Below are 17594 nucleotides of genomic sequence, written 5' to 3' on the forward strand. Positions count from 1 at the left end.
GGGCATTATTTTGACAGTCTTCGTCGAGATAAATCAAAATCGCCGTACTGGCCAGAAAAAAGGTGTATGAAAATCGATATCTGTCGTATTTTGCGGCCAGATAAATTAGTATGTAAACACATATCTGTCCTGTAATTTAAAAATGGAATGACATTTTACTTTGAAACATGGCTACCAAGGAGGTAACTAATAAATGGTTTTATTTAAATTTCAAACTGGTTTGCAAATAGAAAGGTGTTTATTGAAAAACAAAGGAACATTATGACGCGTGAAAAATTATTATTGTTCGTTATTCGTCATTGAACTTAAAAAGTAAAATTGTGTTTTTGATTTCCGCGTATTGTTTGTGAAAAGTACTATACAAGCCTTAGCCGCAACTAGGCATTGATGGACTCACGTATGTCTGCCTCGGCCCACATTTGTACGTTCGTCCATCAATGCCTTAGTTGCTGTCCGCTGCAGTAATGTACTATTATAAAACCCTCATTAACGGTAGATGAAGTTATTAAACTATATACTTACATAACTGGTATTTATTGGGTGGTTCCACGGACACATAGCCTTAGGTGATAATAAAATTGTACGGAGTAAACTATGTGCTAAATCTACATTTGCTCAATGCTTTTCTTAAGTGAAGGTTATGGCTTGAGGCTGTGTTAGCAGACGGGATGATGGACGTTGGAGCTGTAAGATCACGGATCGGTGAGTTAAAAATTGCCGGAGGATAGTCGAGAAATAATTTAAACATTGGGCTGACGATGTAACAGAAATAGCGAACGAGACTTGGACACGTTGCAATTATCATTTGTTGAAGCAACTTTACACGAATTTTGATATAAAATTACACCACGGGATAATATCTCCTGGATAAAATGTCTTGTGAGCTAGCGTGATTACTTAAGTCGTCCCGTCACTCTATCAAGTAAGAAGACACGGAGAAAAGGATGGGTTTTATATCTAGGTTTCATACACTGAAAAATATGGATTAGCTAAACGATTCAGTTAAATCGCTTTTGACTAATGTCCAGTAAGTTAAACTTATAATTTTGCTGCAATAGCCACACGAGTTATGTAGATGTGTATGCAAAGACAATAACAAATTTTTTTTTGTACCGGAGATCTACTATGTCACTAGAAGTTTAAATCTATGTATTTTTCATTAAACTTGTTGGTATATATATAAATATTACCACAATATTTACAAGCATATATGAAAGGATGCCGCGTGGTTTCAGCATAGAATGGGCCGTTCCCACCCCTTCCTTTTCCGTGGGTATTGTAAGAGGCAACTAAGGAAACTTATCGAGGGATGAGCTGCAGCGTCCTTCTTGAAATATTACTAAATCCTACCTATGGCTGTCAACAGGAGGGTTGACAAGCGTGGCAACTACTGACAGACCTCTCAACAAGGCAAGGCCTATCTTTAGCAGTGGACGGCTGATATGGTTTTATAAAGAGAGTTTTTTTTATTTTTTTTACAACACGGGGGGCAAACGAGCATGCGGCTCACCTGATGGTAAGTGACTATCGCCGCCCATGATCACCCACAACACCAGCGGCATTGCAGGTGTGCTGCCGGCCTTTTAAAAAAGAATATGCTCTTTTCTTGAAGGTTATGTTATCGTATCGGTTCGGAAATACTGCTGCTGGAAATTGTAAATATTGTAGTAAGAATTTAACTGGACTTAGTACTTTCATACTGGAAAAGAATGTATTTTTTTTTATACATACATACATAAATATCTGTTACGCCTGTCTCCCATTAGGGTAGGCAGAAACAATGGAACGCCAAATGCTTTTTTTATAATTTATTCAAAATCATGTTCCTTGAAAAAAAAAAGTTGTTTAGTTTCATAAATAAAACCACCCAGTGTCATATAGTTCCACCATTACTATTCCATCCAGTTTGGGCGAGTCACATATGAGCTCTGATCCAATCGAAGATTGATAAAATGTCTCACTTTATATTAAAAACAGTTTGGTTAAAACTTATTAAGTTTAAGTAAAAGCTTGGGGACGTTGGTGCAGCCTTCTAAGATCACCAACGAACGCGAGCTAGTGTTACCTGAACTAGTGCCGCCGCCGGTCGCTCCGCGCTCTAGTGCGACAAAACTTTGCATGCTGGTCGGCCGCGCGCGTCACACCGCCTCACTGCTTGCTCCTCATACTGTAACACCTACTTACCGCTATAAAATAAACGTGACGTGTTAACAGTGATTGTGCTTGTGCATTATGTAAAACCATATTCATTTATTTTAGAAAAAAAAAATAAATGTCGAGACGTTTTCGTCGCATGATTTTTCGTTTTTAAGTATCGGGAAGTTACGAGTAATCGAGCGATTTCGATTGTCAAGTTGACTCAGTTCGCATCTCTAAAAAAATATATGAAAGACGTAAATACCTACTTAGAACTTCACCGAATATTTGTAAAGAAATTGCCGAATCGATCTATCCTTATATGTATATCTGTTCCCGAGTTTCGAGTTTTGCATTTTGCAACACATTTAAGGACTAATTTCCATTTATATAGATGTGAAAGTGTTATTGTTTGTTCGTTTATTTGTTATCTATCGACGCCTTAAAGGCTTAACTAATTGGTATGAAATTAATCACATGCATAGTATTTGGAATAGGGAAGAAGTTAAGCTATATTTTTAACTCAATCGATCACTATATACTGGTCGTACAGAAGAAATCGCGGGTAAAAACTAGTAATTTCATATTGGATTAAACTCATATACCGTTTTTGATGAAACTGTCGCATTCTTGCAGGTGACTGCATATAATGTTCAAATATTTAGAACAATTACATGCAAGTAATGCAATTTCAAAATGCAAGTACGTCTAAGTAGTTCCATTGTTTGTGGTATATTATTTTTGCGCGATTTTTCTTTTTAAAATTGATCACGTGTATAAAAAAAAATAGATATTATTACCTCAAATATATAAAAAAAAAAAAACAATTACAGTTTTTAAATAGTCCTTACTAATATTATAAATGTGACAGTGAGTTTGTTTGTTTGTTATCCTATAGCGCCTTAATGACTTAACCAATCACTATGAAATTTGTTATATACGTACTACACCTTATGGAGAACGATATAGGTCATTTTCGATCATAGACAGTAATCATATCCCGGACACGCGGGCGCAGTCGTAGGTAAAAGCTAGTAAAGCTAAGATTCTATATTTATATATATATATATATATATATATATATATATATATATATATATATATATATATATATATATATATATATATATATATATATATATATATATATATATATATTTTAAATTGCTGATATTCTTTGTTATTATAAATTCAGTAACGTTAAAAACATAAGTATTTTTAAATAATATTAAAATCTTGGCAATACAGAGAAACCCTTTCCTTTCCCGTGGCTGCCATAAGAGGCGACTAAGGGAATTTAACAACCGACAGATAAGAGAGAGAGAGATTTGCTTTTAAGCAAAACTATCACTGAGCTGTAGCCTATTTGGGTCACTGCGACACACTTGGTGAAAACATGTTTCCATACTTTATCTATTGTTTTATATTTAAAAAGGTGTAAATAATCTGATTGTATAAACTTATTTGTTAATTTACGTGTGTCATAAATGGCTCCAATAAAGTGTTTATCTATCTATCTATCGGATAGGTAGTAGCGTCCCTCTAAAAAATCACGAAAGGCCAACTGCGACTCCTTTTTTTATACGACTTAGAATGGCAAACAAGCTGACGGCCCACCTGATGGAAAGTGGTAACCGTCGCCTATAGACATGAACAGTACCATGGACATAACAGAGTATACTGTTTCGCCCATGATACCCCCCATGCGTTGCCATTCCTGAGGACTCAGGTGTTATTCCTCTGTACCCAGTAAATTCACGCCATATCCTACATTCAAACCGAAACACAGCCATGCAAACACAACTGCTTCACGGTTGAAACACGAATGGGACAGAGGTACCCAAGCAATCGACTTTTGTACAAAATCTCCCTCTGATATATATATATCTGCTACCCCGCCTGCCAAACGTGGCAGCTACTAGCAAAACCTCCCTTTATTGATAAGTCTATATTCAGCGGTGGACATTCAACCGCTGATATGAAGGTAATGGATTATTAAAAATAATTGTTATTCCCTGCATCTTACAAATACAGGAAAAATCATTGATTGCAACAATAGCTGTTTGATGATGATAAAAAAAAAACCTTAACTGGTATCATCACGCAAACATATTTATTTTTAATAATCCACGATAAATACTTCTTGCAACGAACAGTAGGTCGGAGATTCACAATTATTTATAGGTCGTATTCATAAACAGTTTTCCTCGTTCGACTCATTCCACAGTGGTTTTATTATGAACTGGACACAAAAAAAAAACCTTTTGCGATAGTCTTTAAGCTTTTTATTGTTTAAACTGAACGCTTGAGTCGATAACACGTTTTGTATCCTATGATGATGTAATCAATGTCGATAGAACTGGTACTTTTTAGGGTTCCGTGCCTCCAAAGGAAGAAACGGAACCCTTATAGGAACACTTCGTTGCCCGTCCGTCCGTCTGTCAGGATCCTTTTTCTTAGGAACTTCAAGTTGAAGTTAATATCATATACTGAGGTTTGCAATCTCTTAAAGCAGTGAAAAAATCAAGTTTCTAAATTGACGCAATCAAAAGATACGGCCGTTTATGTTCCATTTATATTGTATATTTTGACATTGGCAAAGGGAATCAAAACCTATAGGGTACTTCCCGTTTACCTAGAATCATGAGATTTGACAAGAAGCATTGCCAAGTAGCACAAGTAAGGGAATCCGAAAACCGTAACCATTTGTAGTTATTTCAGAAAAAAATGTAACTTGATAATTTTTTACGGAACCTTCGTTGCGCGAATCCGACTCGCACTTGACCAGCTTTTTTTTAATGGATGATAATGGAGTAGCAACCCCACCTGAGCTAATGGTATATGCAGGCGGGACACCAGTGGGGGATGATAGGTGAGGATGAAGCGCATCGTGACGAATCCAACAATTAATCAATCACGATGGTTTCTATGGGGAACCGCGTACAGGTCGAGCTGATAGGATATATTGTTAACAATGCAGTTGTAAATCCCGATCTAAATCCCCACCCTCCCAGTACTTTAGTTAGTTTCGATCAAATAAGTTAAACAATATTAGGTGAGTAGGCGAAAATGTCGTAACATCAAAGGGTGAGATCAAAATTGTTTGCGACTTGCAGGGCAGACCGTGTAAAGGTCTGCCTGTCACGCTTAACTCCATTATTATTATTAGTTATCGTTTTGCCCGTATTTAATTAGTTCATTAAAATTATTTTCTTTAATCCCACTACCATTTGTATTTCTTCGTGTTAACGTGTACTGTAGTAACACGAAGAAATACAAATGGTAAGGCACGAAAGGAAAAATGTTTTTTATACAACTTAGAATGGCAAACAAGTTGACGGCCCACCTGATGGAAAGTGGTACCCGTGGGGGAAAGGGATTGTTAGTAATGGAGACTGAGAATCCCATTGCTAGCAATATACCCAACCAGGTCGACCTCCTCGGGGTCCCTCCTGGAAACTATCATGGTTAATTCCTGATGAATTCATCATGATGGGCTAACTGGCCTGTTTTCATTCTCATCTATCACCCTTCATTGGTTAGCGCAGACGGGGTTACCATTCCATTTTCATAAAAAAAAAGTGGTAAACGTGGCCTATAGACATGACATATTATGTTACTTCTTTTATGTAGTTTTTTGCATATATATATTCTTTTTTTATATACGTACCTACGTCTCTTATTGTATGTATGCTGTAAGTAATGCAAATATACTATATATCTATCTATCTATATATCTTCAATATTTTCTACATATACACAGTGGCTAGTGCTTGTTCGATTACAATATATTATATAGATTGTTATGAGATGAGCGGACTAGTGTTAATTTACATTTAAAATGCATTGCTCGTGGCGTGGGCGCATGTGGCCGCGTCCAGGAAGCGCATCGCTATTATTACACCTTGTTATTGTATATTATGGTAATATATTTCCTACATATTATATGAATAAACCATCCTATAACAATAATTGCTAGTTTACTAGCTTTTAGTTTTACTCTCGAATTAGGATAAAATAAAGTACGGCAAGTCACAATTGTCAAACAAGTGTTAAACAATTCTCAAAAACAATTAAATATGTTAATTACCAGTCATCGTCATCATCGTACCAGCCTTTAACTGTCCACTGCTGAACATAAGCCTTCCCCTTGGGGGATCGATCAATGGTTGCGACGCTTGGCAGGCGGATTAGAAATCGCAGTCAGGTCAGCTGCTGCCCATCCCTATCCCTCTCTTAGTCGGCTTTCACGACACTCACGGGATAGAAAGGAGTGGCCTATTCTATGCCGGGACCACACGGTTAATTTTCAGTGTATCTGATAAATTATTTATAAAGTGCTTTGCCTTTCAACTAAAATTTTCATCACAGAATACATTGTATATAAATCTACTAATAAAAACTTTGCACGTACTTTCACATTTTGTTTTAGAATGTTTCAAATACCTATAGGCCATCAAAATCCAAATTTATGGAGACAAATTAATATTAATATTGCATGATTAACGCTTTAGTTTGTAAACAGAGATCCTTTTTTTGAAGGGTTCATTATAATCGACCCAATAGCGAGATGCTTAACGTTAGCTATTTAGTTGAATAACTGCCAAGTCACACCACATTGGGTTCGATTCTCAACGCAGCAATATATGATAGATAAAGCGATTTTTTTTTTATTTTTTTATTTAACAAACTGCTTTGTAGTCATTATTGTGTTAGGTATATAGTCGGCTATAACCAATAGCTGTCTATCTCGACGATATCTGTCGCTAGCCGCGGCTATTCTTTGCGTAGCCGCTATATAGCTGGGTATTGGTATAGCTTGATACCCATAGCTATATATCAATGCCGTTATAATTTCTTGTTTTAATATTTATTTCGTCATTTTATGGTGTATTATATAATTATAAGAAACATAAAATTTATTAGTACGTCACCCCGAATCGTTATTGAAGTTACAAGATATGTACTATACGAGTAATTACCAATTTAGTTCAATAATAACCAGTTTATGTTTAATACTGCACACTCAGCTTTTATAACTCGATATTTAATATGCGTAATTTATTACTACTTATTGGAAAGTTTACCTATGAGTAATATAAACTTATGAACAACAAATTATTTTGTTGTAAAATAAACAAAGTATAGTAATTGTAATATTATTAGAGTATACAATGTACATACCGAGAGATTATATATACATATATATTTATATATATTCTGTAATAAATATACTTTTATTTTTTAGAGAGATATAAAGAGATTTCACGCCGGCTGGTGGAAACCTCTGGTGACCAGAAGGCTGACCTATACTTTGGTCCATATTCTTTATATTCCATATACAGTGAGTGTAAAAAGTATTCGTACACCTAGGGTTATAATAAAAAAAATACGAATTTGATAGACTTTCCTCTATTTATTTAATTTAAATCAATACTGTTAAATAGTTTAACATTCCCGCACTTTGTTTATGATAATTTTTGTTTTTAAAAAAAAAATTATACAACTTAAAAATATTTTTACGTTAACTAAGCAAATAATGACAAACAAAAAGTATTCGTACATTCATTCTTTTTTAAATGAAATTCTGTATAAATCATTTATTCAATCGAATTTTTCATATGCCTACAATGCCAAGGTCATTTTTAATACGTAGGTATAGATATTAGACGTTTTAGTTGCACTCGTGACAAGTATAGACGTGTTTAGTTACAAAAATGGGTCGTAAAGCAAAAGAAACGAGTGAAGAGGAGAGAAAAATAATTATTAATTTGCATAATCAATGCAAATCATTATGTGAAATTGCAAAATTTGTCAATAGACCACGTTCAACCGTACAGACTGTAATTGATCGGTTTTCTATTACTAAAACACTAAAAAACAAACCCAGAGGTGGGGCGTCCATCAAAAATCACGCCTCGATTGGATCGGAAAATTTTAAATTGTGTAAAAAAAAAAATCCAAAAATTAGTGCCCCTCGAGTGTTACAAGAAATTAATAATATCAATGATTGCCATATTTCTGTCAGTACCGTTCGGAACGTATTACGTAGTAACGATTATTGCGCGTAAAAAGTATTGGGTAAATGATATTAATAGAAAAAAAAAGATTAGAATTCGCAAAAAAATATATTAATGAAAAAAATCATTTTTGGCAAACTGTTATTTACTCAGATGAATCGAAATATAATATTTTCAAATCGGATGGACATCATATGGTATGGAGAAAACCTAATATGGAATATAAGAAAGAAAATTTATGTCCAACGGTAAAACACGGTGGTGGGTCAGTATTTGTATGGGGTTGCATGAGTGCTTTTGGGGTGGGAAAACTTGCATTTATTGATGGAATTAGGGATCACAAAACGTATATTAATATTTTAAAAGAGAATCTTCTCTTTAGTGCAGCTCAAATGGGTTTTAACAATAATTGGATATTTTTACAAGATAATGACCCTAAACATAAAGCATGGAATACTAAAGCATGGATCCTGTTTAACGCTCCAAAATACCTAGAGATTTCTCCTCAATCACCTGATATTAATATTATAGAGCATGTGTGGGATTATCTCGATAATAAAATTCGAAATCGACCAATTTCGAGTAAAGAAACACTAAAAATTGCGCTTCGCGAAGAATGGGCATTGATACCGTCTTCTTATATTTTCAAACTAGTTGATTCGATGCCGCAGAGACTCCAAGCTATCATCAATGCTAACGGTGGTCCAACAAAGTATTAATATTTTTTTAATATTCATTTACTTACAAATTTTATAAGTGTACGAATACTTTTTGTTTGTCATTATTTGCATAGTTAACGTAAAAATATTTTTATGTTGTATAATTTTTTTTATTAAAAATCAAAAATTATCATAAACAAAGTGCGGGAATGTTAAAATATTTAATAGTATTGATTTAAATTAGATAAATAAAAGAAAGTCTATCAAATTCGTATTTTTTTTATTACAACCCTAGGTGTACGAATACTTTCTACACTCACTGTATATATATATTATATATATATATATATATATATATATATATATATATATATATATATAATATATATATATATATATATATATTCGTTATATTTTATTATATATATAACGTAAATTAAATTAGTTATGTTTTATGAAGTAATATAATTATTAAACTACTTTTATTTTATTTGGAAAACAAACTGAGGTCCTGAAATTACGTATAATCTTGCCTATCTTTAAAATTTTTATGCTATTTGAGTACTTCTCGACAATGTATCTATTTTCTTTGCAACCGACTTCAAAAAAAGGAGATTCTCGATTCGGTCGTATTTTTTAACCTTTAACTCCACCAGTTCTGAACCGATTTGTAAAATTCTCTATTTATCTAAAAGGATATATTTACAGACTGGTTTCAAAGAAAATTTATCGAAATCAGTTCAGTAGTTTAGTGTTTTTTATCAAAATAACTGGTTTTGTCCCAATGAAGTTGCTTATTAGTGGGGCATAATTATTAATTGTAATATTAGTAAATGTATTGTAAAACCTCGCGGCATACTCCAATCTCATTGTCCCTGACTCGTTATGCTCGTGTAATTATAGGTAACTAACCAACATCGCAAGCCATCCATCATTGACCTTTGCAAAATGGTTTTTGCGTGTTCAAGTTATCTATATATTAGAAACAAATAACTATTTACTTAAATTTTAGTAATTATAAAATGAAAATTACATTTTGTAACTTCAAATTACATTTGACGACCTTGTAACGATTGGTGTAACAATTTAACACCCGCCTCAACTTACTATGCCGCAGGTTTGATCCTCGCACTATACTATACTATACTCTATATATATATATATAATAGGTTAGCAGGTGGGGGGAAAGGGATTGTTAGCAATGGAGTTTGACAGTCTCATTGCTAGCAATATACCTTATTAGGTCGACCTCCACGTGGTTCCCCCTGAAAACCATCGTGAACAATTCTTGTGGAATTCGCCACGGCTAACTGACCTGCTTCATCCTCATCTATCATCCTTCACTGGTGCCCCGCCGGTATATACCGATAGCGTGGGTGGGGTTACTATTCCATTATCATCTATTAAAAAAACGGTTAGCTGGTAGAGAATGCCATACAAAGTTTTATTGTGCCATAAAGAATTAATAAATAAATACAAATATTTGTACTTATGTCTGTTTATATTGAGCTTAGTATATGCTTTGTATAATATCCTATATGTTTACATAAAATCACCTAGTATGTATATCAGTTACCTTGTTAATTAGTTATCTCTCCACAGTACAAGCTCCACTTAGTCTGTAACTAAGTGGCGCTGCGTAATATGTCCAAAAGTATTTCCTATTGTTTATTATTTAAACGAGGTAATTAAGTATTTACAATCCTTGATTAGTATTCATTCAACATTTTCACACTACGTTAGATATCAAAATAGTATCGTAAGCTTACTAAAGTACAACAGTTCTTAAAGAGCCCGGATATTATTCATATCTCAGTGTATACTGTATGTAGAACTATATCTACTGTATAAAATTATATAGGTATGTTTATAAAAATAACTATGACTGTAAATATCTATACAAATAAAAGCATACAACTTGATGTCGCTTATTGTTTTCCTTGTTTAAAAAACAAAGCGTGATTCGCGAACAAAAAAAAAGTTACCTGCTGTTTTATTTTCGTTTATTGTCATATAAAAATGATTGATGCGTTTTTTGTTTTTTGAAATTATTAAGAAAATATTATTTATTAAGTAGGTACTGTTTGATAATATGTTTGTACTAATTTTTACCCGCGACGTCGCCCGTGTTAGAGAGGTATGCTAAAAAAAGTAACCTATCTCCTTCATCCCATATAGTCATCATCATCGTGTCATTATATAGTATTGTATAATAAATTTCATTATGATAAATAGATAGATAGATAATTTATTTGCATTACTTACTTACAGCACACAGATTATAACATAGATATACAAAAAAAAGCGAGATAACATAAATGATAAAAAAAAAATACATAAAGCTAAATACAATTTTCGTTTGTGAGTGTGCCATAGCAATACAAAACGGCCACAACTCAGTTTATTGCTTCGCCCTCAAAAGAGCAAAGCACTGATATTCTGTTGCGGCCAAAGGGAATAGAGTAACAATAAAACATAATAAAAAAATAATGATTGGTTAAGCCGTTAAAGCACTAAGAAATACTAAACAAATAGACAAACAAACTCATTTTTACTTTTATAATAGTAAGTATTATAATTTTTAGAAGATCTACGAAGACGTAACAAACAAATACGCATTCACTTTCACATTTACTCGTGTAATATTATATTAGTAAGGATTTTGCTCGTCAGTAGTCTGTCTTAAGTATTTTATGTTTTAAATTAGAATATAACCCAACGGTGTACCAAGTTTCAATTAAATCCGTTCCGTAATTTTTGCATTAAAAAGTTACAAATCTCAATCCATCCATCATTACAAACTCTTGCATTTACGAGTATAATATTAATAGGATTTATAAACAAAGTAGACAATATTCACACATTCTATCACTCGAGACCTCACCTGCATATGTGTATACTTGACCTCACACTTTTCTAAACACAAATTACATTTATTAAATAGAAATCAGACATGCCATCTTATCGCATACAGTTTAAGAAGATTGATCGACCTCGTCGACACTAAATAGCTGTATAAAAACTAAATCTGTCTTAGATACAGTGAAATCCATTTATAAAGTAGTGGTTTATAATAATTTCATAATATGACTAATGTCCAAATAGTTGTGGACGCTACAGATGAGTGATTATGTGAGTGTACAGACATAAATAACGATGAGAAAACATTAAGAGTGAAAACAAAATGGCGGCGAAAGATGATAACGCCCCGATTTTAATAAGAGATAATAAAAGTGCATTGGAGAAAGTAAACGAATGTTCAGACGAGAAACCTGAAAACATAGTAGTAACAAATACAGATGAAGGGAAAAATCACACTTGCAACGGTAACAAAATGGAAGATACATTTAAACAAAATGGCGACGGAACAAAAATGGAATCGTCGAAAGATCTTCTGGTGGTGCCGAGAGGAGGGCAAAGGAAATCTTTCATGGAGGAGGAGTGCGCCAAGGAAAAGATGAGGTTGTCACTACTCAAACAGTGTTCTGCCATATTGAAGCAGAACGACGAGAAATACACGAAGGAAACACTGCACCGTACATTTCAGGACGAGGTATGTACTTCCACTGCTACTTTTAACTTAAACAAATGTATATAAATAAATTATATATATATATATATATATATATATATATATATATATATATAACCTTTGTTGACCGTGATATTAGTAAATAGTATCATAACTTATTTGTCAATGATACAGGCAATTATAATTGGCCGTTATTAGTGTTTCCGTTTTATTTATTTGCATCAAATATGTTTTCAAACTATCCAGTAATAATAATGTCCATTCAAAATAGTGGATTAACAAGTTATTAAATAAAACTTTACAAAATAAGCAAATACAAATAAGTATCTTTTTTATGTAACTTAGAATAGCAAACAAGTTGACGGCCCACCTGATGGAGAGTGGTAACTGTCGTTTATTGACATGAACAGTACTATGGGCATAACAAAGTATACTGTATCGTGCACTATTCATACATTGCCATTTCTAAAGACAAGGTATCATGCCTCTGTACCCTGTAATTTCATTGTCATATCCCAGTCTTCATATATCTACCTTCTAAACTAATATACATCTATTTGATTAGCTGCCCCGACCGTAACGTTGTTCTGTCAAAAATTAAACTGCATTTAGATGCAGTTTGTATATTTGTACATATTTTCAAGAAATTTATTTTACTTTTTTCTTCATACGAACTTTCCTCGGACTTTAACAAATATAAAAACAAAAAATGCTAAATTGCTGCAGTTGTTCTCAAATTTTGCACTAAAGCAACACATCTAATGATTTATTTGTATTATATAGATCATGTATGAGAGACTGGTAATAAATGCATAGTATTCATATGGAGCGCCTATTGTTTCGTTACAAAGCTCGGTGTTAAGCTCAAGTGTGAGCAATTATTTTAATAGCGCTGCGAGTGCACGTTGTAAGGACGCTTAGACATAAATTTCGAGAGCTGTTGAGGTCGCCCTCGTAATAAAACGTAATTTATAACTGTTATTGACGTGTGTGAGAACGTCTGTAATCTCAATACGTGGCGACGTGACGACCACATCCGCCGATAATTTGCAAACAGTACACGCGTTACAACATGTCGGATATTGTGACTATCTGCATTGATCATTCGAGACCCGAACACTACATCTAGATTGTCATTGATGATTTGATTAACGAGCAAGATGAGACGAAAGCTGTTGATAATGTTATCTTCGCCGCGTGTCGGCTGCGTACATGAATGAGATGAAACAAAAAGTTGTGTATACGTAATTATATCGCGTGTATGTGAGTGTGTTCTTTTGGATTCGTAATTAACATTTTTCTCTGCCTTGTATAGATAATTGATGGTTATTTGTAACTATAGTTAATATAATACTTTAAATTATTCATTGTAACTTAAGATATTTACTAGTACCAGTATAATTTGGATCATTATTGTTTTAAAAAAAATTAATAGTAAATAAGTATTCAATGTTTATTTTTTTGGTTTTTATAAAATCTATCTTTAGGGAAATATTAAGTCTATCTTTATTATATTCTTTAAACTCCTGTATATATATAAATACTAAACTTATCCAGACTGAGAACGAATCCGGAAGCTTATTTACGCAGTACACTATTCGTACATACAGTAGGTAGTAAGTACTATTGTCGCATTGCTGGACAATGAAAGAAGGCAAAGTTCACGGAGATATCGTGGTCTTGGGATTAGACACAGCCACTACAATAATTACAACCTGCGGCGATTCGCAGAAACAATTTTCAATGGCAACAACCTATGAACGACTTCAGCCTTCATTGTAATTGAATTTGTCTGGTGAACGCTAAAATTCGCGCGTTCGTCGCACGGTCGCCGGCCGTGTCGTCCTCACCAGGCTGACCTCACCACTTGAAAGCTCACGCGGCTATCGTGTGCCTGTGAAAACAGCAACTTTATATGTCTCGCTCGGTCGTATTGTATTTTAGCTGTAGTCCACGGCTACGCTTGTTCAACTACTACACTACTTTAGATAGTCATATATTTTTTTATAATTCACAGAGTAAATTTTTGAAGAATAATATCAGTAAAATTGATTTCTTTTTTACAGAAATATGGGTCGAAAAACAAGAAATAATATCAAAATTTCTCCTGACTTGAGAGATTGACCTGTATGAAATGTTCAAAATTTTTTAAGCATTTTTTTTTATACAGGCCCATTTTTCTTTGGAAAAAATGTAAAATTTCTCTGTTAGAACTCTCTTTAAAATGGATGATAATCTTTTCGATTTCACCCAATAGATGGAGCTGAGATGTTTGCATAGCCTGTGATATACGCATTTATTTGTGGGATATACTAATACTATACTGTAAAATATACATAAGTCTATTACTCGCCGGTCGCTTGGCTCGAAATCAACATGCATATGCATGCATACTGACTTTGTATATGCAACAGGTTGTCCTAAGAGTGTATGTTGATAACGTTATCTCGTTCTGGTCGCTCCGACTTGTTTATCAAAACGCAAGCTTTCAAATCGTGTTCTGATTGCAGTCTGAATATATTACATATCACATTATACGATCAAATTTAGATGCCAGTCAGTCAGTTTAGGAATCTGCTAAAGCTGTAACATCCAGACAGATGCATAAGTAGAAACGAAAAGTGATCTATCTAACTGATTAATAGATTGGGGTTTCAAAGATCCGTATAAATAATTGCAGATGGTAACAATATCATTTTGGTCGGCAGGTGTGTGATACTCGTACGCATGCGACTGCCAACCGCGAACTAATGGTAGCGGAATTAAACAAAATATAGAAGTATTTTGTTTAATTCCGCTAATCTTAGTTCACCTGTCTCTATCTATCAACTAACCAGTGAAATTTAATCTCGTATATATTGTAAAATCTTATATAGATATTGGTCCGCTAGAGAGCAATTTTAACAGAGATTCGATCTTGGGTTTCGACCTTTACATCATTTACTAGTTTAGTAATTTGACGAATTGGTTTAGTTGCGCCTCTAAACACGTGATGTCGTAATATTACCTTAATATCTTGTTCATTAATCTTCAATATAAGCAATAAGTCATCAAAAGCAATCCAATGGTCAGTGAGTATATCGATCAATGTGAAATATACGATTTTTAGATTTACTAATTTTGGTAAACATTTTTTTAGTTCGAGTATTCAAAAAAGTGGATATACAAGAAAGTATTTTATAGAAGATATACTTCTATATTTCGAGAACATCGGTTCTCTTGTGGAAGTTGAAAGCACGGTTGAAGGGTTCACCGTAATTGGACAGGGGTGGCACGTACTGAAAATGACCTGCTTATTTTCAACTGCTAACTATTTTCAGACTTTAGACCAGGAATTTCTAAAGTTATGTGAGTAAAGGGATCACTGTACAAGGGCACACAATACTACTATTAAGGTACTACCTTCGAGAATGAGAAATGAGCTCCCTGCTGAGGTTTTCCCTAAAGACTCAGTAAAAAAGGGTATATTAAGGTTTCCTCAGGGTCGGCGACGCACACGTGATACCCCCAATGTTGCAGGCATCCATAGACTACAGAGGTTGTATACCACACAGGCGTGCTCTATGTTTGTTTGCCACCTTTGTGGTATAAAAAAGACATTCGGAATCCAATAAAGTTAACTGTGTGATCATTGATCTCGGGTGCACTATTAATTCCAACGTTATTCGATATTAGAAAAGCATATAAACTATACAAAAGCAGCAGCATTTTAATCTGGGAACAAAAACGGCCGTTTTAGTCTTTAAAACATAAATGTTAATCGCATAATATATAAAAAAATGAAACATAAAAATCAATCTTTTAAAAAAATTACAAATATCTTTGAATTTAGTGCGGTTGCCTGCAAACCGTTCCATCTTGTAATTATTGAAAATTTACCATATTTATTATCATAATTCAGTCTAAAATATATTACATTACTAATAGAAAAATGCATCCTTTTATACAAGTACTCCATTAATAAGGGACCCGACGAGAATAAACTCTAAATGAAAAAATAATTATATTGTTTTTATCTCTTCTATTATATTCTTTATGTACCACTACTGTCTAACATTTCTAACAAGGTTCTGGACAACACATATGTATCGTATGTAGCTCGTATATTAATTCGATATTACTGAATGTGTTTATAGAGTGACACTGGCACAATGTCTGCACTCAGCCAAGTTCCGTTTCGCAGCGTCGACCAGCAGCTATAAAAATGTAATGCTCAATTATTGTTTTAATCCAATTATATTGCAAAAAATAAGACGTGCAGTAAAATTTTATTTTAGTCAATTTTATTAAGTAGAGAATATGTTTTTTTTTATATATATAAAATGTTATATACCTAAAGGTTAATGAAAAACGGTAACTTTGTCTTTATAAATTACCTTGATTTATCAATCCATTCAGTACAATTGCTGGAAATGGGTTACACCCTATGAAAGCAGGATATATCCAGTGTGTAGTATATAGCTAGTGTGTGCGTGCGTGAGTGCTGAACATAGACCTCCCCCATAAACTACCATAAGGAACTGTCCTGAGCCACCTGCATCCACTGACTCCTTACAATGCCTTTGAAAAATATGAAATTTTGAGAGAGAGAGTATTTGAATAAAGGAATGAGATTTTGTATACTATATACATTAAAGTAATCACATTTATACTTGCTTATATTTTTAATACGTAGTTAATTACAGTTAAAAGTTAATTTACTGGTCACAGTGTAATCATTCATCGAAATACTATTTAGATTTCGGTAATAACGATTCATCACTAAATTGGATAATATAGCAATCAATTACTTTGACATTGTTTCATATATATATATATATATATATATATATATATATATATATATATATATATATATATATATATATATATATATATATGTATATATATATTCTTATTTGTAGGTTTATATTTATATGTATGTATTAATATTGTATCTTTCATATATATATATATATAATGATTTATAATTGATGTAAATATTTATTTTAACCTCTGTTTAGCACTACTACTGCCCACTCACTACTTCCTATGCCACTGTGTGTAGCAGTAACAGCATTTTGTGGGTATTGTGTAATAAATACGATAGCCCGATTCTCTCATTGTGTGGCAAAATTATTATAGGGGCCATAAAATGATTTGTTTTGTATTTTTTTTTCTACTAACATAGTTTAAGTCAATTGTCATAACAAAAATGGATATTAATGATCTGTAATAAAGAAATAATATTATTATATATTATTATTA

The 17594-nt window shown here is 33.1% G+C and overlaps 1 protein-coding gene across 1 annotated transcript; it reads left to right on the top strand.

The window, feature by feature from the left end:
• Positions 1–1660: 1660 nt before the first annotated feature.
• On the top strand, positions 1661–13563 carry LOC113509359 (uncharacterized). Its single transcript, XM_052893517.1, has 3 exons — positions 1661–2234; positions 11790–12368; positions 13477–13563. The coding sequence occupies exons 2-3, from the start codon at positions 12000–12002 to the stop codon at positions 13561–13563; spliced, it is 456 nt and encodes a 151-aa protein (XP_052749477.1). The 5' UTR covers positions 1661–2234; positions 11790–11999.
• The last annotated feature ends 4031 nt before the right edge of the window (positions 13564–17594 follow it).

The sequence above is a fragment of the Galleria mellonella genome, unplaced genomic scaffold (genome assembly GCF_026898425.1).
Source record: "Galleria mellonella isolate WM207_F2 unplaced genomic scaffold, CSIRO_AGI_GalMel_v1 utg176, whole genome shotgun sequence".
In the NCBI taxonomy this organism is placed as follows: domain Eukaryota; kingdom Metazoa; phylum Arthropoda; class Insecta; order Lepidoptera; family Pyralidae; genus Galleria; species Galleria mellonella.

What these genes read in the sequence shown, in the direction of transcription:
- LOC113509359 (XM_052893517.1), top strand. Translation starts at nt 12,000, where the DNA reads ATGGCGGCGAAAGATGATAACGCCCCGATTTTAATAAGAGATAATAAA. An exon ending in ACCGTACATTTCAGGACGAG is followed by an intron (nt 12,369 to 13,476) that starts GTATGTACTTCC and finishes CACTACATCTAG; the next exon opens with ATTGTCATTGATGATTTGAT.